General features: G+C 36.2%; 1 protein-coding gene across 8 annotated transcripts in view; it reads right to left on the bottom strand.

Moving 5' to 3' along the window:
• The window catches only part of CHL1 (cell adhesion molecule L1 like), a 206,131-nt gene that overhangs the window by 4,956 nt on the left and 181,028 nt on the right, over positions 1-20,147 (bottom strand). For 6 of the 8 annotated variants that reach the window (XM_009444749.5, XM_001136954.5, XM_001136570.5 and 3 more), the window contains 8 exons: positions 14,998-15,220; positions 13,656-13,771; positions 13,316-13,520; positions 12,678-12,800; positions 9,595-9,774; positions 6,078-6,239; positions 5,316-5,447; positions 2,762-2,834 (listed from right to left, as the gene is read on the bottom strand). In XM_009444749.5, coding sequence (XP_009443024.1) covers positions 2,762-2,834; positions 5,316-5,447; positions 6,078-6,239; positions 9,595-9,774; positions 12,678-12,800; positions 13,316-13,520; positions 13,656-13,771; positions 14,998-15,220 — 1,214 coding nt within the window. The remainder of the gene's footprint in view (positions 1-2,761; positions 2,835-5,315; positions 5,448-6,077; positions 6,240-9,594; positions 9,775-12,677; positions 12,801-13,315; positions 13,521-13,655; positions 13,772-14,997; positions 15,221-20,147) is intronic. The other 2 variants (XM_016940312.4, XM_063806583.1) reach the window with 1 other exon arrangement.

Below are 20,147 nucleotides of genomic sequence, written 5' to 3'. Positions count from 1 at the left end.
ACATTATGAAGCTATACACCATATAAAATGATTTTATCAAATTTGATCAATGAAGCATTTGGAAAAAATATAATTTAGATGTACATATCACTTTATAATTTGTGGTATTTGTCAGAGCTCTTCATCAAGTACATCAGGTTTCTAGGAATAAAGCAGGATGGCACTTCTTTGCCTACTCTGTGTTATATACCACCATGGAATTTTCTTTGGTTTAAAAAAAAAGTGAGCAAAGGTGACATGTGTCTCTTCCAAGCGGAAGATTTAAAGCCAGTGCTCAGTTTATTACATTCTATTTTCCCTGCTGTGGGGAGCCTGGATGCTCGTCCACCAGCCAGTGCTCCTAAGTGACTAAGATGAAAAGGGCAATCTCTGTGGGACACATAACTGGAGAAAGAAAATGCTTTTGGAGTTGTTTTGACAGCAGCATAACACAGGCTCCCCTGACTGATATGATAATTGGCTCTTGAATTAGGATATTGCAGTTACAAGAAGAAATCAAGACAAACAATGAGGCATCGGCTGAGGAATCAGGAACAAAGAGTAAAGAAAAATAACAAAAGGGATGATTATCAGAAGCTAGAAGAATCAGGACTTATGCAAGGGCACAGCATCTTATAAAAGTGCCTCCTGGGATAATGTGGAAAGTAGACAATTATCCTGATAAATATGTAGTTTGGGGGAAAGAGGTTGGAAAACACATCAACTACTATAAAGGGATGTCATAGGAAATAATGCACAGGAAGATGTTAGCTATCTTTATAAAGGAGCAGCAGGGTGTGGGGAAATGGGTTTTTAGACAAGTCATTTCAAGGCATTGTTTTTGTTTTCTTGCCTGTAAAACTGAGCTAATATTGTCTTTCAAAAATTTTTTTTGCTTGTTTGTTTGTTTGTGTTTTTGTTTTTTTGTTGAGATGGAGTCTCGCTATGTTGCCCAGGCTGGAGTGCAGTGGCACAATCTCGGCTTACTGCAACCTCCGCCTCCTGAGTTCAAGAAATTCTCCTGCCTCAGCTTTTGAAAAGTTGTTGCAGGTCCTTAATGATCATTGCCTCATGGAATTTGTATCTTGTATAATCCTCTTCCTTTGAGTTGTGAGCTAAACTTAATGATTTGTTCCTATAGAATACAACAAAAGTGATGGGATATCACTTCCAATATTAGGTTACAAAAGGACTGTGGCTTCCAACTTGGGTGCTCTCTCTTGCTCCCTGGCTCACACATTCTGAAGGAAGCCAGCTGCCATGTTGTGAATGGCCCCATGGAGATATCTACTTGGTATGGAGTTAGGAATGACCTCTGGCCTGTGAAGAACAGAAGCCCTTAGTTCAACAGCCTGTATGGAACTATATCCTGCCAACAGCCACACGAATGGCCTAGGAATGATTTGTGCTTTGGCTGAAACTTTAGATGAAACCATAGCCCTGGTCAAAACCTTGCTGCAACCTCATGAGAGGTCCTGAGCCAGAAGTACCCATCTAAGCCATGTCTGGATTCCTGAATTATGAGGACATTGAAATAATAAACGTTTATTGTTTTAAGCTGTTGAGTATTGGTGGTTATTGTTATGAGGCAACTGCTAACTAATACAATAGTAATGAACACAATTTGTAAAGTTCCAAAATTCTTTCTTCCTTTTTCTTTTTCTCTCTTTCTTTCTTTCTTTCTCTTTATTGTTCTTTATTCTGGAAAGAATTTAAAGTCATTTATTAAGAAATATAAAAGTATAAAAAGGGTATTGACTAGGTAGAATACAGAAAAATAAGTATACCACAAAGTGGAGGTACAGGTAAGCTCAAATGTCTACCAATTAGCTAATGAAAATACTCCATATCCCTTGCTAGAGTGATGAATCCAGAGATGAGAGAATCAGGATCAATCAGATTTCTTCTTTGATATAAACTCTGGTTTCCCCTGTGCTAAAATCGATACAAACCTGGAACTTACAATATGTCTGTTAGCTGAAATATATAGGAGACCTGAAAAAAATGATGACATTACAACAAAAAAGAACTAAGAAGTTGAGAGAGTAGTAGAAAGGGGAAGATGGAGAAAGATAAAAGGAGAATGAGACAGTTTAACCCGTCCCCAAAAGATTCCCACCTAGCTCAGAGTAGACTTCTTGCCATTCCTCCCTTGCCCGACACGCCCTCACTCATTTGGTCATCCTCTGTCCAGTGGTTAACAGTAACACAATACTTTTTATCCTTTAAGGCTTAGTTTATCTCATATGGATGATTCTTTTTCCAAAATCCTACCTGGGCAGAAACAGTTACTCTCTTTTGTGCTCTTTTATTCTATTTAATTCATTACAGTCATTTGCATATATAGGATATTTTTCTCTGCTGATGAGTTTCATCTAGAGGACAGGGTTTGTAACTTACTTACCTTTGCAGGTGCAACGCTGTAGGTATACAGATATGCGTGTGTGGATGCAAATTGGATCGAACCCGAGTTCATAATGGCCATGCTATAGATGTTTTAGCTACCCCAAATAGGTATTCTTTGTGTTAGGCACAGAGCTTCAAGAAAATTGTCCTAACCGACATTTCTGCCTAGACGATAATTATTCATACACCCTCATCGCACACACAGAAATTTGGTTGCTAGCACTTAAGTGGGCCCTATTTGTACAAAGTATTCTTTATAGGGTCATTACATTGTAGTTACGTAACCTTTTTATTAAGAATAAACACCTTTTTGTTCACTTAAGCTTTCAACATGATGAATATGTGTTTTGATTTTAAAACAGAACCTTATGTTTACCTGTATTCACCAAAGGTTTCATCTTTTACTGACTGAATTTCTGGGTCTGGATGCAAATCTTCCTTTTCTTTAACTAAAAAAGAGAAAAAAAGTGGGAAAAGTAATACAGTGACCATTTAAAAGACATTTTACCAGTGCTGTGGAATAGTTAATAGTCAATAAGAACAGTATTGCTCAAATGTTTTGATACCAGTGAGGCAATATTTTTTTCTGGCTATACCTACAGCCCATCAGTTACTTCTTTGTTTAAACAAAAAAGAGAGGGGATTTTGGGGGGTTCTACTTATTTGTCATCACACCTGCAGCATGTTGCATATTTTCATGTGACTGCTCAATATTATGTGAGTGAGAAGTCTTATCGGAAGAGCCCAACTTAGTTTGATTTCTCAGTGAAGACCAAATTACTAAATATTTATTTTACTATCTGAACTTTTTGAAGATGTCATAGGCACCTATTAGATCTGTGTCATTAAACTAAACTGAATTTAAAAATTCAATCAAGGCTGGATGTGGTGGCTCATGCCTGTAATCCCGGCACTTTGGGAGGCCAAGGTGGGCAGAACACTTTATATCAGGAGTTTGAAACCAGCCTGGGCAACAAAGCAAGACCCTGTCTCTATTAAAAACACAGAAATTAGCCAGGCATGGTGGCATGCACCTGTATTCCCAGCTACACGAGGAGCTGAGGTTGGAGGATCACCTGAGCCTGGGAGGCAGAAGTTGCAAAGAGATGAGATAGAACCACTGCACTCCAGCCTGGGCAACAGAACAAGACCTTGTCTCAAAAAAAAAAAAAAAAAGGCAGTCGTTTGGTTGTTATACATCACTCTTACTCAAAATTGTTGCAACAATCTGAATATTCAGGTCTCCACTGACATTTTATTTTATTATTACTTTTTTTGAGACAGTCTCACTCTGTCGCCCAGGCTGGAGTGCAGAGGCGTGATCTCGGCTCACTGCAACCTCTGCCTCCCAGGTTCAAGGGATTCTCCTGCCTCAGCCTCTCGAGTAGTTAGGATTTCAGGCAGCCAGCACTATGCCTGGCTGATTTCTCTTATTAGTGTAATATAAGACCAAAAAGCTCTTGTTCCCTTTACTTGAAAAAAAAAAAAAAAAAGCCCTCAAATACAAATTGTTCTTCATGGAACATTTTACGACTACATGCAGAGACCTAGTAGATTCTCTTAGTTGCTCTACAATATGAAATGCTAATTTTTTTTTCTTTTTAGGGCATGATTTGAAGAAACATCTTTAGAATCTGGATAGCACCACAATACACAAATGATTATCTGTTGGGGATAAGGAGAATGCTATAACTCTTTAATGTTTCCCATTAATTACTCAGAACATTTATTAGTCATTGTGAACTTAATTCATAATCATTCAGTCTTCAGAGAAAAAAGTGAAACGCATAACTCCATAAATTATGCATGTCATTTTACAAAAACCTAGAAATTATGCTCTCAATGTTTCTATGTAGATGACGGGTTCCCAATAAATATTTGCTAGATAAATCATAAGCCAGTAATGAACTTCTCATATATCTGAACATCATGAAACAAATAGCAGTGTAACCTAAATCTTTGTCCCTATATAAAAGCATCATGAATACTAAGCAATACTAGTAATAATCATCATCTTGATACAATATGTATATCTGAAAAAGACAAAACAAATTCGGGAGTTGAATGAAATTAAAGGCAAACGTCATATTACCGACTATGATGGTTTTCATGTATATCTTATGTATCATTAATTCAAGAGGCAGTGTGTCTACTACATGCCATGGTAATAAGAAATGCATTCCTAGTAATGATTAACACCAACAAAATTGACCAGTGGAGCCAGTAATATTAGAACGCACTAGTGCGAAAAATATGAGTCATGTATGTCATGCATAGAGAGAGGCGTGCTATACAGGGGTCACTTCTTGAAACACTAAAGCATATATGTGACCTAGTCATATGTCTCTCAACGACGCTGACATTTTACAGATAGACAATAGAAGCTTGGAAGTGTTATCAACCTTGTTAGAGCCTATTTTTTATTTTTTATTTTTTTGAGATGGAGTTTTTGCTCTTGTCGCCCAAGCTGAAGTACAGTGGCATGATCTCAGCTCACTGCAAACTCCACCTCCCGGGTTCAAGTGATTCTCCTGTCTCAGCCTCCCGAGTAGCTGGGATTACAGGCAGCTGCCACCATGCCCGGCTAATTTTTGTATTTTTAGGAGAGACGGGGTTTCATCATGTTGGCCAGGATGGTCTCGATCTCCTGACCTCATGATCCGCCCACCTCGGCCTCCCAAAGTGCTGGGATTACAGGTGTGAGCCACTGCACCCGGCAGTTAGAGCCCATTTTAAGTGCTAGAAACTAGAACATACATATTTTCTTTGGTTAATTTAGCAATATGTTTTCCCTGTCAGTGCATTGTACATCTAATTTGCTAATATAAATTTGACTTGAATGTGTATTTTTTAAAAAAGTTGTCTCTGAAGAATGCTTCCCAGAAAATGCTTTTTAATAAGTTGAAAATCACATTAAGAAACAATTTTACCTGAGTACTTTCCACCCCTATTCCTCTTCACAAAGCAAACAGTTAATAATAGTAGTGTGAGAAGAGCAATCGCACACATCAGTCCAATAAACCAGCCTTGAGTGGAGATGTCATCATATAAACCAGCATATTCTGTGGCAGAAAGAGAAGTCACAGCATTGTAAACTAGAAACAGTCTTTTGTATTCTGTAACATTGGGGAAAATTAGACATCATTTTTAAACATACCAAATAGTATCAATTTTTTTAATGACCCCAGAAGGAATGCAAATTGAAGGAAATGTTAATGGGAGAATACTGGTAAATCTTTCCTTCTTTATTTAAAAAGGGACTTCTTCGAGTTGTATTTGATTCTGAGGATGAAAAACCAAAGAAGGATAGTGAAGGCAGATGAAGTTAAACTCAGAAGCAGCAAGGAGCAAACAAAAGCGCAAGCTGCCTTGGTTAGAAGCAGATGACCGTGGAGCCTGGTGGTTTTTGTTTAGTTTTGATTTTCTTTTTAGTTTGTGTTATTAAGATATGTTAATTAGCAGGAGATATTTTTAGGCAACAACTCTAGTAAAAACGAAATAAAGGATGGTGGACTACTGTGAAACATTTTTCATTTTGATAATTTAAAAATATGTCAAAACAAACTGAAATTATGATTTTCATAATTAATATACTCAGTGTTTTTATGTTTAATATAGGACACAGGCAACACTAAATATTCTACAGGACATAGATTGACTAAGACTTCCCCAAATATAATCTCATTTCTCACCTCTCCCTCTTGTCTCAATTACATCTTGAAAAATGCTATCGTTATCACCCCAATTCTTAGTCATTAGGCGAACTATATGTTCAGCTCCCGGCTCAAATACCTCTATTGGGTGAGTCTTTTGAGTAAGATTTACTCCTTCTGATATCTTCCCGATACCTTTACCTAAGAAATGTACACAGTTAAATCATGTGAATTGTAATCATGGAAAAACAGGACATAAAAAAATATTGTTGTTAGAGGTGAATAAGAAAGTCACTTATACCATATTTTCTCAGATAGTTTTTGAATTACCAGGAGATCAAGAAAATCAACATTTCAACTTTCTTTTTTAATATAATGAAATTGAGTAAATGAAATGAACTCAATGCATGGCCATTTAGGATGAAATGGTACTGTAAATCTGCCTGGTCACATGAATGGTTCAAAACCAGAGACTGAAAAAAATTATACAATATAATTTTGTGCAATTTGGATTTTCACAAACCTAATGGGAAACTGAATATGGCCTTTTGACTTATAATTGACAGCACATGACCTTATAATCGTAACTAACTATATATTGCTTTTTTTGCCTTGGTCTTCTCCATAAATACTGATGAAATAGCATTAAAATATGGTCATATATTAAATATTTGAAATTTATAGAAGTCCAAACTACGTGAAATGCATGCTTGCAGGTACATACCAATGGAATGGTTTTACTGACATTTTGAAAGTGGTGTGAGAAGTTAATACTTTTCAAAAAATATTAATATGTCAATATGTTAATAGTAGAATCTCATAGTAGAAGATAAAATGAATCAAGTTGAACAAAAATATGTTAACTTCTTGTCTTACCACCAAATATCTTAAATATTTTTGCATGTGATCCACAGTTTTGCTGGGAATCAACTCAATATAATAAATATAACCCAGAAAATGTTAACAATGATATAAAATATGTTTCTTACTGAGACTACAAGGGGTTATGAAACGCTATTTTAAGTGGGTATATGTTACAGATCAATATTTCATTATGTATTTTCACTATAAAATAAAAATTAATTATATAGTTACTAAATAACAAAAAGGTTTTATTAAAAATGACACCATGAGAGAAATAAGGCCAATTATATGAGCAAAGCCTTCAAGATTAAGCGTCATTGAAACAGAGTGCAATTAATTTTGACCTTGAAAAACAGAGATATTAGTATAACATTAAGTAGTGCAAGCTTTTGAAAAACAGAGTAAAGCAAGTGATTTATTCAAACAGCTAATGACACAAAAATAATATTTCTGATTAACTCCATCTTTTCCCCTCTTAAATTATGGAATATGATTTACTTGGAAATCAGAGTGAAAACAATCAGAGAAAAATACTTGTCAATCAAATCCTATTTTTTGAACAAACGCCAAATGACTTTGAAATGAGCTACATAAGCAGAGCAAGAAGAAAGATGCATAGCAGTAGGTTCCGATTTGCACAAGTGATCATTTTTAGAGTGCTGACTGATAACAAGATGTATCTCTCCTCATTGGAAATATGTATTTTTTTCAAAGATCATGTTGAACTCTAGTAGAAAAAGAGATTGTAATTTTTTTCCCTGTACTTATAGCAAGACATGCCTATAGAATAGAAATCAGTGTCAACTCGGGAAGGGGGCAGTTAGCTGGAATACTGAAAATGTGGATTCCTGAAAAAGAGCACAAACACAGTAGTAAGAAACATTTTTAAATTCCTGACACATACGACAGTGAAGAAATGTTCTTTAAGACATGCAGCACATTAGTTACATTTTTAGTTTGAAGAAAAGATGCCACATCACCTGTAAAATCACATGAACAGCACTTTCATCCTCCAAAAACAAATTTCTCAAGCACGAATGCAACCAAGCCCAAATTTCGCAACATATATACTAGAATGTGTAACACTTGTCAGGCAATTCTGTGAATATTTTTTCTCATATACTTCCAATTGGTAAGAATGGGATCAGCATTTCACATGCACATTATGGTCTTGGTTATATCAAAATAGCAACCAACTCCATGCCTTAAATTCTGTTTTTAAAAATATGGAAGTTGCATGTTTGGACTACGACCACTCTGACTTCTCTTTGTATTGGACACTTGATGTCAGTTCCAATGCTTCAGAAATAAGAACCTTTTAGTTACTGGGAAGTTTCCAATCCCCATCTTTAAGTCTAACTTTTATGAGTAGGTAAAGTCAGCGAAATTAGTTCTTCATTTCACCTGGTGTTCAATTCATCCCTGGGAATACTTTGTGAGTTTTAGGGAAGTAATTATTTGAATTATACAATTTTCCCACATAAAGGGCTTTTAAATGTTTAAGGAATCTGAGAAAAACGTAAGCTTGTTATTAGTTAGATATAGTAGGCACAATAAGATGTATAAACAAACCAATATTAAAGGTCAGAGCATAACCATTCACACACAAACACGGTGATTTACAGTCACTCACAAGCTTGAATATATTTTAATATACATCTTCAATAAATAACAGGCAACTGCATTTTCTCTACTATTTTTCCCCTTTGTGATGTTTCTTTCACTGATTCTACCGTTTTTCTAATCTACAACTTGGAAAAGCATGCAGAACACAGTCTGACACCTAGTATTAGATTGGTGCAAAAGTAAGTGCGGCCTTTGCCATTACTACTTTTCATGGAAGGGCCACAATTACTCTTGCACCACACTTAATACATGATAAATAAACAACTCTATTTCCCTTTCTGCCATCTTCTACATCCTTCTTTTCTTTCTCCAATATCCTTCCATGCCTGAACAGCCTAAGCCCTACATAAATCTCTCTCTGTTTCACTTCGTGTGTACATCAGTTCCTCTGACCTGATTTCTCTGCGAAGGTCCTGTTGCTATCATAGAAAGCTTAGCAAGAACCTCGCTAAAATCATGACTGGAGATGCAATTTGGGAAAGGAAATGGTTAAAGGTAGAAAAAAATAGAAAAGTGTAATTGAATTAGGATAATTGTGTTACAAGTGAAACCACAGTCTTATAAGCCATTTCCCAGCCAGTTGCTTGGCATCCATCATCAGACGGTAAAACAAAATTGACATATGAATCAATGTATATAGAGTGAAGGCATGAAAGTGAGATGTATTAGATCTGTAATGTCTACCAATGGAAGAGCCAAATATTTTTCTGCATGGAAACATTTCTAAAAGAAAAATGTACCTTTACTAACCTTTTGAATAGCTTTGTGACCTTATGTCCTGCTACTTTAATTAAGTAAAATTATAGTTCCTGACCTTGTATACACTAAGCTATAATTTGATTGGTATTGCGCAGAAATCCATAAATTGAGTCAGTGTGAACTTTCCAAACAAGATTAATAAATTCTGCCTCTATGTCAGTGGAAAACAGAAGGTCAGACAGAGTGGGATCACAATCATTTCTAATTTACAATGACTGGCACGGTGCTTTCCTTTCAGTGCAGCTGTTTAAAAAGATGCAGTCTCTTTTTAAAGCCTCTATTAAAAAGAGAAGCCTCATGTACTTACTCCCTTCTCCTAAGGTGGAGCTTTCCTCTGTGATCGGTTTTCCACAGCCCTGTGAAGTGCAAGCCCTCAAGTAGAATTTGTACTTGGTAGTTGCATTGAGGTTTGAGAGGTGCCAGCTGGGCTTTGATGGAGTTGTAATGTTAATATCATTTAATTCTCCAATCTCGTAGGTGTCATTTACTAAAAAAATAAACATGAACAACAGCTCAAATGTATTTAACCATTCAAGTTGCATTCCTCATTATTGTCATTTCTCCTTATGCTTGTGGTATGTAAAGATACATTAATGATTCATAACCATCAACTCATTTAATCCTTTGAGGTACATACAACTACTATGACTATATCATATATGACAAAACTGAGGTCTCGCAAGAATAAGCCCTTTGCTCCCGTCTTGGGTCTCTAAATTTGCAGACTGGGATTTGAATCCAAACCATGTCCTTTTGACCCCAGAGAAACGTCTTTAATCCCTGTGCTATATTGGAGCCAGCTGCTCCAGCTTCATAATACGTATTAATAATAATGAATTTTCCCCATTGCTATATTTTCATTGTATCTTTGACTTAAGTATTGTAATTTCCTTTTGGAAGAATAATTGAGATGATAATTTATTTACGTCTTCTATGGTTTCTAGTTTAACATGTGGCACCAAATAGCTGCTCAGTATACATAGAATCAATAAATGAAGGAATATATTCAATATTTAAGAATATCTACTGTGTACTAAGTACTATGTAAAGTGCTCACTGTAAAAAGCTGAATCAGATAGATAGCTTCTTTCAAAGAATTTGGAACCCAGCAAAGACATGAGATTTGTGTAAGAGTATGGAGTATTATAAGATTACTGTAACAATAGACCAAGAGATGAAATACACCCAAGATAGTGCAGCTGTTAGTGGCAAGAAAGAATGTAGAATAAATCCTCTTGACTCCCAGTCCAAGATACCATAGAGGTTAAAAAAATGCATTTATTATTGACATAAAAATGCCTTCCTTGGTCCATAAAAATGCAATTCAAATCAATGAAAAGAAAAAAACAAACAAACTAGGCATTCAAACATTGGAAAGAAGGAGGTGAAATCATCACTTTTTTAGATTTTTTGAAAACATAATTGTGAATGACCACAAAGTCAATTGAAAAACTACTACAATCAATATAAGAATTCAGGAGAGTATACATAGAGCTCTCATACATATAAATTGCAACAATTTAAAATATCTAAAAGCAATAAGAAAAAGGTAAACTACCTAAAATGTCTTGATCAATTAATATTAATAGAAAGCAAAATAATTAGATATTATTTTATTTTAAAATACACATATCAAGCAGTTCAATAATCATTACAATTGTTAATATTTCAACTTCTATATTCTAAGAACTTGTTTTTAAATAAACTTAAATGTCACATACGGATCAATATGAAGGTGGGAATTTAATTAGTTGAGTTTCCTATTGTTAGGATAAGGAGAAGTTATATCTTTACCAAACAAATTGACATTTAAAAGAATCTTCAAATGTTTCTGCAGTTCTTACAATTTTTTTGAAAACCAGTTCATCTACTAATATAAGGTTAAGAGCTCAACATCTAGAATTGGACTGATCTTGCTTTGCATTCTTAACACTTTTTTTTTTTTTTTTTGAGACGGAGTCTCGCTCTGTCGCCCAGGCTGGAGTGCAGTGGTGCGATCTCAGCTCACTGCAAGCTCTGCCTCCCGGGTTCACGCCATTCTCCTGCCTCAGCCACCTGAGTAGCTGGGACTACAGGCGCCCGCTACCACGCCCGGCTAATTTTTTGTATTTTTAATAGAGACGGGGTTTCACCGTGTTAGCCAGGATGGTCTCGATCTCCTGACCTCGTGATCCACCCGCCTCGGCCTCCCACTTAACACTTATTTTACTACTTGACTCTGTGTGAGTATACTCGATGTACATCAATTCCCTCATTCATAAAATAGTGATAGTACATATCTAATAGATTTCTTATTTTAATGGCACAATGCAAAGAGATACACTTAGTATTCATCCTGCTACTTAGCAAGCACTCAAAAGTGCTAAAGTCTACTTCCGTTGGGATTATGCCTGTATGTATTTAAACATACGTGCTAATTTCAGCAGAAACCATCAGAAACTAAAGCAAATACGTGACCTGGATTGCTGGAAGTCTTGAGCTGATGTGAAAGTAGCACAACAGGACTATGATCAAGTTGACTTGTAAGCAGTGTATGCTGGGTCTCTGTATTTCTGGTGTTTTGGGAATTGATGTCTTGAAAGCCTAAAATTTTCATGATGGGTTGTTGCTAAAATTTTCTATAATGTCAATCCCCGAATTTCCATTTTGAGATGATGCTTAAACTTGAGGACTGTTTCAGATGGGAGGCGCTGCTATTTACGTGAATGTGTTTAACATTCACGTTACTCTAGTTGCACAGCAGCATCTGGGCAGAGCCCATTCTGAGTCATGATCCAAAGACAATTATTTAGTCCTTGCAATATCATCCCCAAGAAACAGTGAGCAACCCATAGAGATTGGATAAACACAAATATATTTAGGATCGAGTCTGGGAGCATATATCTGAGGCAGAAGAGGTAGTGTGGAAGGTACCTGTGCTTTGAATCTCCATCACATCACTCAATAACTCTTTCGCATGTTTCCTACTTCTCCAAACATCTTCTATATAAACATTAAACACGTGTTTTGTGTACCCATCAGCACACTGCTTTTTTTCGAAAACAGGTAAGCAAACCTTTCATTAAAGGGCCAGACGGTAAACGTTTAGCCTTTGTAGGCTGTGTAGTCTCCATTGAGATGACTCAACTTTGCCACTCCAGGGAGAAAGTAGCTGTAGACATATATAAATAAGTGGACATGGCCATGTCGTCACAAAACTTTATTCCTAAAAACAGGCAGCAGGCTGAATTTGGCCTGCAAGCCAGTTTACAGACCCCTGGGCTACAAGGAAGAACGGCAGCTTACAAACCATGGCCTTAAGTGATCATTAGACTCCCAACATAGCACACAGAATATTCAACCAAAAAATGAAACATTAACAAGTTAACTCCAATTCAAATTTCGACTTACTTATCTGATATTGCAAAAGATAGCCAGTTAAGTTTCCATTTAATTTCTTAGGTACTCCCCAAGATAAAGTGGCAGTGTCTTTATCAACTTTGATGACCTTGAGAAAAGTTGGCTGTTCAGGTACTAGAAAACACAAGACCAAAAATAAACTCACATCAATTAGAAAAATTCAAAAAAGCCTTATTATATTATAAACTTTATAGAAATTGACAAGCAAACTCATCTGAAGTAAATATTAATTAACTACTAATAAGGAATAATGTTTATTTATTTATTTTTTTGAGACAGAGTCTCACGTGGCCCAGGCTAGATGGAGTGCAGTAGCCCAATCTTGGCTCATTGCAACCTCTGCCTCCCGGGTTCAAGTGATTCTCCTGCCTCCGCCTCCCGAGTAGCTGGGACTACAGGCATGCACTACCACATCTGGCTAATTTTTGTATTTTTGATAGAGACAGGATTTCATCATGTTGGCCAAGCTGGTTTGGAACTCCTGACTTCAAGTGATCCATCTGCCTTGGCCTCCCAAAGTGCTGGGATTTACAGGCATGAGCCACTGTGCCTGGCCATAAGGAAGAATGTTTAATATGGCCATGGATCACCTCCATTTTTGACATGACTCTACATCATTATCCTCTCACCTCCTTCTGGTGTTTGAAATATATAAGGCTCACTTTCAGGACCAGCTCCTTTAGAGTTATAGGCTAAGACTGTTAAATGAAATTCACTAAAGGCATCTAAGGAAGGAACCATTCCAGAGTTTCTTTGTCCTGAAAATCTTAGAATGTTCACTTCTTTGGGATGTGTTCTTCCATCCAACAGACTTTTTGTTTTCCACCAATTTATCTGCAATGAAAACAAAAATATTTTAATATATCCATTGTGGTGGCAGATTCTCTTTGACTTCTTCTGAAATCAATTCTTCTTTATTCTCAGGAAAGATACCAATTCAACAAGAAGAGGAAAAACCATGATAAAAACCTGATAGCCTTTCAGACGTCCATGTACTCTGTCCTTTGGAATTGTTGACCAGGTAACTTTAACTAATGTACTGTTTATAACGTCCACCCCATGGATCACTGGAGCTGTATCAGGATCTGTTAATCGTAGAAGATTGATTAGTTTTCAATAACCTGCAAATGTGATTGTTAGGATCATTTTCAAAAATTTTCATAATGTTTCTTCTGGAGAAAGCACTTTTGTGAAATTCACTCCAAATGGAACCAAAAGAGTTTCTCATGATAGATAAGTTTATCAGCCCAAATAGATTTCCCAAAGAAGAGGATAGACTGTATCACACTGAGAAACGAAGCCCTCCAGATAGATACTATGTGGATAAATAAAACCAGAAACTATTCTGTGGGCATCTTGCCTTTGGAAGCAAGTGAATTAAACTAGTAATATAAATAAAATTGGTCAGGAATTTTGTTCATCAAATATTAATAACAGCTAACTTTTGAGCATATGCTATGTGTCAGGCACTGTTCTAAGGGACTTACCTAAATTGGTTCATATAACCCTGTGAAGAGGATATTATTATCTCTGTTCTATAGGAGTTCTTACTACAGAGAAATAAGCCAAATACAGAGCAGTCAAGGCTAATACTATCTTAATTCACATGTGATATGTGTTTTGTGTGCTTTTATTTGGGTAGAAGAATTTAGACGGCAGGTGAGTAATGAGTTGGCTATTTCTCATTCTGAACCTTTTCTATTTTTGGATCAAATTATTCCTTTAGATGCTGGAAAGGCAATGAGAATAACCCCTAATATTATTCACAGTATTAGCAATACAGAATGCAGTGTTTTTTTCTTCTTCCAATAACCTATTTGCAGCAGTTACTATGGCATCAGAAGGTGTGTGTGCATATAATTCTACATATAAATCTGGGTATATATCTCATCAGTATTAGGAAAGCTCCAGACATGCCACTGAAGCCCAGGGCATGAGAGCAAGTGGCTCTTAGGGGATCCTTGACAAGTAAGGGCAAAGGGCAGATGTACTTGAAAATCTTATGACAGTTATGCTGCTTTAAATGATTGCAGTGATAATTCCAGGTCTTCAATTTTCAATGTAGAAAGAGCTTTATAGGAAACTGAATAAAATGGAAACTTTCAACATACTTCCTTGGTACTCTATACGATTAACTGTACTACAATCAATCCTAAGATAGAAGTCATGTGTTATATTTCTTTTTATCTCCCACAGCTAGTACATCCTCTTTGCATGCAGTAGTTGTTCACAAATATTTGTTGATTGAAGTACAATATATTTGAAAGCAACAGTTACTGACGTGCTTAGCAGTTTTAGGTGCATCACTTACAGTCTTCTCCAGAATAGAGAGTCACTGACTGAGGGTCAGGCCCAGATCCTAGTTGATTGATAGCCTGGACCTTGACATCATAAGGGGCATAGACAGCAGGCGTCATCACCCGCAATGTGTGGTTTGTGACTGTTTCTTCTTCCCACTCCACTGGGGCTCCCTGTGGCTTCCAGGTCACTCTGTACTCTAGGCCTGGTCCATTCTGCTCCATGGATTTCAAAGGCTAAAACAGAAGGCAAGACTCATTTAGTCTGATCACAGATGTGTTGACTCAGAGATGATGGTGAACCACCCTAAGTGGAATAAGGAACAATGTAATGAAATGGTCATTTGTTGAGAGATCTTAAATCCCCCTTCTTGGTTTAGAGACAGTTGTGAAAAAGTTTTGTCATCATATGAGCTTAAGTATGAAAATTAATCCCTTAACTCCCCAAGTAATGAGAAGCCTACAATCAGATGCCTGGATTATGTCCTTATGGTAAAGTCTTAAGTTTTTACACACGAAGGAAGTTACAAAGAAATTCCACAAAGTGTTTTAGCTTTTTGCTTATGCTTTCCACTACATTCCACCTTTTCATTTTCAAAGAACAGGCTGAAATAAAAAATAATATGGCCACGAATTCTTTGGTTGTGAATGGGGTTCTCCCATGGCTTTTTGAAGAGAACTCTTTCTTGCACCTGGTTCTATCCTTCTCCATTTTTCTTCTATAAGAAGAGAGAGATTATGTAAATATTTTTGGAGAATATGAATGTTCATATTTTAATACAAAGAAACAGTAGCTCCTCTTTCTAATAATTTCCCAGCTCCTTGACCATTCTTTATTTTTCTTTAAGGAAAAATGCCACCCTTACCCACTTTATTTTTCTCCATAGAAGTATTTGGAGGAATAACTTTTTTTTTCTTTTCTTTTTTTTTTTTTTTTCTTGAGACGGAGTTTCACTCTTGCTGCCCAGGCTGGATTGCAGTGGTGCACTCTCGGCTCACGGCAACCTCCATCTCCCGGGTGCAAGCGATTCTCTTTCCTCAGCCTCCTGAGTAGCTGGGATTACAGGCATGCACCACCACGCCCGGCTAATTTTGTATTTTTAGTAGAGACAGGGTTTCTCCATGTTGGTCAGGCTGGTCTTGAACTCCCAACCTCAGGTGATCCGCCTGCCTCGGCCTCCCAAAGTGCTGGGATTATAGGCATGGGCCACAGCACCCAGCCTGCAGGAATAATTTCTAGTAAGGGAAATTGTTTATTTCCACTTTAGTTTTTAATTGAGCAACACTTTAATTTAAAAACAATAATGTGGTTTAAACTGCCTGTTTAGTTTCAAAGATAATGGGATTGTGCATTGAAATGAATCAGTTATATAAAATAAGTTTAAAATATGATTTTAATCCTAAATTTAAGGTTCACTTATATAAACAGTAATTTTCTCTGGATATGTGAATGAGTCAACAATGTCATACATAGTGTTCTTAAAGAATCTGTTATCCTTCTCAACTTAATCTAATTTACTAAAACACTTATTAGAGGCATTGCTTGGAATTAAGTTGAAAGCGTAGTGACATGTCAGCAAAATAATTTTAAGTGTATTCCTATTCCAAGGTGAATAAACTAAACTAACTGAGGGAAAAAAAAATCAAAACAAAATGAAAACTTTCTGAGATTTTCTGCAGACCTTGTTAATACTTGGATTCATTAGAAAGTTTTGCTCCAAGATATTTTAGAGTGTGAAATGCATATAAATTCACCAGGGGCTTTAGCATTGTCCCAGTGAATTAGGCCATGGGCTTGTAGTGCCGTGCTGCAATCTGGAATGATAGTTTTCTTCAGTCTCTGCTGACAATAAGTGTGTGCAAATAATATTATTCATTTTACACATTTTTCTCCAAAGAAAGGAGTTAAATTTAATAAAGTTCTCTGACAAATTTTAAATAAATAATTAATAAACCATAACACTTTAAACAAAAATATTTTAGCTATATTATCGGCCTTTTTAGTACCCGGGAACCCAAATAAACAGCCTGAATGCTTTGTATTTGACTTGAAGGCAATGCCTACTGAGCCTCAGACATTTCCCAAATAATCTCTTCAAGAAAGAACAGAAGGAGCCAGGGCAGAGTAAGCAGGAGGAGGCCACCAGCCTTCCCTTCCCTCTGCCTCTCGTGAAGGAGCCCACGAGGAAGGAGTCTCTAGAAAAGAGGTTCTTAACGTGGGGTGTAGGAATCTCTAGATGGGGTACATGTGTATCCTTTAAAGGATCTGAGAAACCAGTGATATTGTTAGTATGTCTTTTTGTGTGTAATTTTCTAGAAAAAGAGCTTGTACATCCAACACAGTTTCGAAGAGATCTATGAACCAAGCAAGGTTATAACTATTAATCTAGAAAACAGAAAGACTGCTGTCCTGCCTTGATTCCATTTTTTAAAAAATTGTTGAACATTTTTATTTATTCTTAATTGAGAAATAAAAATTGTATCTACTTATTATGTATAACATGTTTTGAAATATGTATACATTGTGGAGTGGCTAAATTGAGCTACTCAAAATATATGTTACTTCATATACTTATTTTTTATGATGAGAACACTTAAAACCTAGTCTCTCAACAATTTTCAAGAATACAATACATTGTTACCTACTATAGTCATTATGTTATACAATATTTCATTTAATTCCACTTAATTTCATTTTAAAGCCAGTAAGTCTTCTTCTTATACTTGTATTATAAATAATAAAACCTAGATCCATTAGGAGTTAACTACCTTGGATGCGATTATATAACCAGGTAATTAAAGATGTTCCTGCTTCCCAACATTAGTGGGGTTTTGGGCTTTTGCTTTTGGTGTCCTTTAAGTTTGAAATGTGTTATTTTGCTGAGCAAAGTTAAAAATTCACATACATATGCTTAAGAACAGTGGAAACTCTCAAGCAAAAATTATCGTGATACAGGTATTTAACTGATGAGGTTGCAGTAGACTCTTTTGTCCTATTTTGCAAGTAGAACATTATGATGTTCGAACACTCAAAATATATGAGTGAGTCATGACCGACTTAATATATGAGAAGTGAATGTCTGAAGGTAATGCTAACTAAAAAGCCTAGTTCTACCATTAAGTTAAATTGTAATGTTACTTTAAATTGAATCATGTTTAATGTTAAATGTAAAACATAAACAAATAAACAAAAATTAGGGATGTCCAGTCTGTTCCTAGTGCTCATCTTCATTGTTAATTCTTTTGGAAAAGATCAGCTTTTTTTTCTTTTCAAATTATGTCTCTCTGACCATTATCACGTAGATAGGAATTATTTCTAGTACATCTCTGGAGGGGGTCTGGTAATTCATTCACGATACTACCTGATTGTGAAACTGGGAAAAACCTGGAGTCTAACTCCTTTCCGCAGGACGATCCATACAGAGCGATACTCAGTGAATGAATGTTCTTAAACTTCACTGGCTGTGTCAGTAGTGATTAGATCTCTGACACATGAAGATAATAGGAGACACCATGGGACATATTGGGAATGTAACTGTCAGCCTAGATCCAAATCCTGTGACTGCTTCCTTCCTCTAGTCAATTAATTACTAAATGACATGTCATTTGCTCCTCAAAGACCAATTTTAAATGCTTTTTTTTTTTTTTTTTGGAGACAGAGTCTCGCTCTGTCACCCAGGCTGGAGCGTAGTGGCATGATCTCAACTCACTGTAACCTCCACCTCCCTGGTTCAAGGTATTTTTCTGCCTCAGCCTCCCAAGTAGCAGGGATTACAGGTATGCGCCACCACACCTGGCTAATTTTTATATTTTTAGTAGAGACGCAGTTTCACCATATTGTCCGGGCTGGTCTCAAACTCCTGATCTTGTGATCTGCCCGCCTTGGCCTCCCAAAGTGCTGCGATTACAGGCATGAGCCACAGCACCTGGCCATAGATGCTTTCTTAGTACAGTCCCATTCTTACAAGAAGAGAGCATTAATAATCAATCTTGTGTATCTTCGGGTAATAAAAAATGACTTATGAGTGAGAGGAGCAGTCAAAAAGACTGAAGATTTCTGGCCTTTTTTCCATGTGACTCAGCCCATGGCATCTGGGTGAGGTCATTAAACTCTGAGATTCCCAGTTTCTCTTTATGACATATAAGACTGACACCATCATGGACCACAGCCCTCCCAAAGGAGTAGTGAGGATTAATGAGGTAATGTTACTGGAACATGATGTGCTTCTCTGAGGAACTGACTGGCAAATACACAGTATTATTGATATCTAACCAACTACATTATCTACTTTATGAAAATTTCTATGGAACTTAAGGGAGGATAATACAGATACACCCTAAAAGACTAACATCATTTTAGACTCTAAATTAAGTAATTATCAAGACGATGTAGTAGTAACTATAACCGCACATTCGAGGAAAGAAATAATATTATTGAATATATTTCATTTCTATGTATTACCATTTTAAAAAAAGTTTTCCACATCTTAAACTTGTAAAACTTAATTTCACTGAAGTGGAAATAAAGAGCTAATTTTGACCTAAAAAATATTGACTAAATATTTTGCAGGTATGCGCCGTGTGATTGTGTAATGACTACGAAGACCAACATATGAGGATAAAAAGCAAACTAAACTTTGTGCATTCTAAAATTCTCCCAAAAATTATACCTGGAATGAATTGTGGAAATAAATTAGTATATTTCAGCATACATTAAAAATGTTCTATGTTTACACAACATTTTATAAATTCAATGTTGGAGGCCTATTACTCATCAGAATGGTTGAATGATAATTTCCTTTTAGGTAGGCCAATATACTGGTCATTAAATACATCCAAGTAGTAGAGAGAAAATAAAATGCCCCACTGTTACAGAAGAAATTTGGAAATGACCCTACAATAATTAAAATTATCTGGGTAGATGGACATTTTTATGCAAAATTCAAATGGTGAAGTCTATTTAATAACATTTAACTGAGATTTGTAAAGGAGGAAAAAGTGAGGTTTGGAGTCCAAAGATCCTCATACATAAATCCTAGCTTTGCGGATTTCTGGTTGTGTGGTGATGGGCAAGACATTCGTAATCCTGGATGCCATCTCCAGATCTAGAACAAGGCGTTCATGACGCTTTCTTCACAAGACCATCCTCAGAATTACTAGAAAG

This window comes from Pan troglodytes, chromosome 2 (assembly GCF_028858775.2).
Source record: "Pan troglodytes isolate AG18354 chromosome 2, NHGRI_mPanTro3-v2.0_pri, whole genome shotgun sequence".
Classification (NCBI taxonomy): Eukaryota; Metazoa; Chordata; class Mammalia; order Primates; family Hominidae; genus Pan; species Pan troglodytes.
This window is presented reverse-complemented; position numbering and strand designations above follow the sequence as displayed.